A 3,758-nucleotide genomic window follows, 5' to 3' on the forward strand; every position below is an offset into this window, starting at 1 on the left:
AAATACAAATATAAACTATCGGTCATTTTTGGTTTTTTCAGAAAAAAATCCTTTTTTTAGTCATTTCTGGAGAAAATGGATGTCCCCTATGAATACGAATATGAAATTGCGCACGAATTTTCATTGCCAATCGTTTCCAATACGGTCACTATACAAAACCTCCAAGGCGGAACAAAATCGGGGTCTAACACTTAGATGAGTTCCCTTGTTAGTGCTGGGCGATTATCTGAGGAGCCGTGCATATTCGTTCCGAAGCCCTCAAATCGCCTGCATTGTTCTCCGGTAGGTTACAGTAGCAATAGACCCTTCGCGATCTGATTGGTCGCCGGATCGTGACGTCAGGTGAAGGCTGCTTGTATCCGTCCGCATCTTTCGACCTGCTCGGCATCTGAGTAAAAGAATCGTCATGTCTTGATGAGGAGGAGTTGCTCAGACAAAATACCATCCACATTTTCATCTTGTGTTGGTTACAACATAATACATAGACAGAAGTCGTAATTTGAATTCCGGGCGGCAGGACAAATGGTGACGTCACGATCCGGCAGCCGATCAGATAGTGAAGGGTGAAGGGTCTTCTCCTGAAGGCCCGCCTTTTCCCCCGACGTTAACAAGACGAGGCCTCTTACATCATTTGCTTTGCAGGTGCTTACTAGCCGTGGTTGGCGGTCCTCAGGATTGTGTCGTGCTTGAAGATCTGAAGGAGCAGGGCTTCGTCACGCGCGATCGCAAGGAGCCCTTGGACGCAGCCTCTGCTCACCTCGTTCTGAAGCAGCTCGGCAAACTGCATGGCGGCAGTATGGCACTAGAAGTAACGCGCCCCGACGAATTCAGGTACAGTACACTTTTAGGTATTTCCGCAATGTCCACACGGAAAAAAGATTTTGCTCTACTAGCAACTCATTTTGTTACTATAGACATGACGAACACATTTTCCCCGGCAGCAAATTTGGTCACGTAGTCGGAGCAAAGAGCGCATCTACTTGCACAACGAATTATTATGTTCCGACAACGGACCAGGTTTGCTCCGATAACGAAAATATCAGTTACAGTAATGAGGAGCTTCTTGCTTCTTCGACTCTCAGGCATGAGCTGAAGTAGTGAAGTTAGATTGTTGACGCCACGAATCACATTTTAGTAATTGGAGCTAAATTACTATTTGCCGACATCCGAATGAAAGAACCGTTTCGATTATTTTATATCGAAGGTTCAGGGGGATTTGGGCACATTGTTGCTAACGGATATAAATAGTGTCCATGCGCACACATTATCTGCACTCAAGTTTGGAAACAGTTCCACAGACTTTCGTTCTACTGGTGCAGTGGAACAGGGCCCAGCCTGTGAAGGTATTGCCACTGTGTCTAGACTAGTGGTTTCGAACGGGCGGGTTAGAGATGCAGCACTATTGCCCCACGCGGGAGACGGAGCGGCGGGGTCGGACGTGTTTTGTGCCGCTCCGTCGCCTTCGGGTTTGGTTGTTCAAAGTCGGCTTTACACGAAGTGCTTATTACCTACGGATCGGCGTTGTGCTCCCGAGTGTGTCTGTGAATTTTAGTGCCAATCAGTGCTGCGGTGTGGATATTATCAGTGATTTTCCTGGATTTCATGTTGGCGTCCCCTGCTTTCTGGCCGTCAAGTGGCTGCTGCGCCAAATGAGGACTTGTTCCGAAAAGGAACATCAAGATGGTCGACGCAATCAATTCAGTCATTTATGTCAACGAAGCGATTTAGTTGTTGGCATAGTGCAAATATATTGCGCTTGGCACAACGGGTTTTGGTGTTAGTTAAACGAACTAAACCGAATATTGGGTCAACTAGTGTGGAGTTCCTTCTGTTAAAACGTACTGCAATATGCTTGCAAAGAATTCTGAAGCATTGTAAGAAAGCTTGCATTGCAAACTATTTTCTTTGCATTGCTAACTCTTTTCTTCGTAAGTTGCGAAAAAAAAATATTTTTAGGGTTACGAACTAATTCTTTGCTTGCATCGTTAAAGTTTGTTATGTCTATCTTAGCAAAACAGTTTGTTGTGGTAACAATTTTTTGGTACAAGATTAAACTTGTTTTCCCCGAGCACTGTTGAGTTGGCGTCTTATGACACCAAAGTATTTGCGTTCAAAGAGAGACGCGAAGTCTCGGCATCGCTTTTCTGGAGATGATTTCTAAAATGCTGTTTTTGAACCCCAATTCTTTGAGTTCCCTTCTAATTAAACAAGGTACGCCAGGGCACGTCTCTCATGAACAGGCTTCGCGAAATCTCACGAAACACTGTTTCGCTGGGCCTGGCGCACAGATAGCTGTAGGCCTGCGACACCCGGGTCAGGCAAAAGTCTAATGCGGCCGGAGCTAAAAGCAGCGCCTCTTTTGGAGGTGGGGGCTAATAGTCGTTGACGATGACTTTCAGACTTCTCATCCTTTATCTGATTTGGCACTTTTTAAAGAAATTTTGAGTTTTTTCTATTAATTTAGTCCAAAATAACTCTAGCTCTTAGACCTTAAGGGGGCATCCTAGTGTAGCGGGCCTAAACTAAGGGTGATTTGCGTAATTAATTTTAGAGAACCCATATTTTTAAAAGCAAAACCGAGTATACCGTTTTGTAGCGCACACTTTTAACTTTAAAACGCAATGTGTATGACGTCGATACGCCTACCCAAAGCTGCGATATCCCCTGTTGAAAACGGCACTGCAGCTTTGTCGTCTTGTCATGGTGTACCTAGTTAAAGTCGAGCCGTTGGTCACACACAGTCCAACAAAGAATTTTTAGACTCTGTATGAACGTAGTTATGGCATGAACTAGGATATTTGCGATCGGATAATTTTTACTATTTTTTCGAGGAGCTTAAAGTTGATTTATCGAAAAAAAGCTAAAACTCTCATACTTTTGATTTTTTTTCGGGATGCAGGAGGTGATCGATTCCAGATATCCTAGTTCATGCCATACCTACAAGTGTTAGGATCATCCACAAAAAATCGGAACCTCAACGGCCCAACGGTGTGGCCGGAATCCGGTACACCATGAAAAGACGACAACGCTGCAGTGCCGTTTTAAACAGGGGATATCTCAACTTTGAGTAGGCGTATCGACGTCATACACATTTCCTTTTATAGTCAAAAGTATGCGCTACAAAACGGTGTACTCGGTTTTGTTCTTAAACCTATAGGTTCTCTACAATTAATTACGCAAACCACCCCTATTTTAGGCTCGCTACACTAGGATGCCCCCTTAAGAGATTAAGCAAAACGGACGAAATTTTCGCCCGAAGCAATGGACTTTGACGAGTTACCCCCTAAAAAAAATACAAAAAAGAATACAAAAGCTGCATATTTTCAGATATTTTTTGAAGGTTGATCTCAGTTGTTTTCCTGGTTGTTCTTAGAGAACCCAGAAACAATACAGTTGAGGCTTTTTATGGAAGAAAGTGACCATGAAAAGGGGGTGGCTCACTGCCTCTAGCAATAATGCCGCTAACCCGATTTTTCGATTTCAGTGTTGCTTTTAATAATGTCTCTCAAGATAAGTCTACGTACACCTCATTTGAAGGCTAACTATGTGATTTTTTGTTTTCTTAGGGCAATGAAGGACGCCGTACCCAACCCATACGCTGCCCCAGCATTCAGACATACGATGATGCCAATCGTTGAGGCCTGCCTTGAAACACCAGGTGTGTTACTTCTTTCAACATCCGCCAGGACCTCTAACCTTTCGATACAAAACAAGTATAAATCTGCGGCCTTGTCACGCAGAGTCCGAAATGGGGGGGG

At 44.1% G+C, this 3,758-nt stretch overlaps 1 protein-coding gene across 1 annotated transcript in view; it reads left to right on the top strand.

Annotated features, from left to right (window-relative positions):
• LOC113214995 (uncharacterized) overlaps positions 1-3,758 on the top strand; it is a gene marked incomplete in the record, with an annotated part of 51,733 nt that overhangs the window by 30,175 nt on the left and 17,800 nt on the right. The window contains 2 exon segments of the mRNA XM_052273209.1: positions 643-831; positions 3,567-3,658. Of these exon segments, the coding sequence (XP_052129169.1) occupies positions 643-831; positions 3,567-3,658 (281 nt within the window).

The sequence above is a fragment of the Frankliniella occidentalis genome, unplaced genomic scaffold (assembly GCF_000697945.3).
Source record: "Frankliniella occidentalis isolate FOCC.00 unplaced genomic scaffold, Focc_3.1 Scaffold254, whole genome shotgun sequence".
In the NCBI taxonomy this organism is placed as follows: Eukaryota; Metazoa; Arthropoda; class Insecta; order Thysanoptera; family Thripidae; genus Frankliniella; species Frankliniella occidentalis.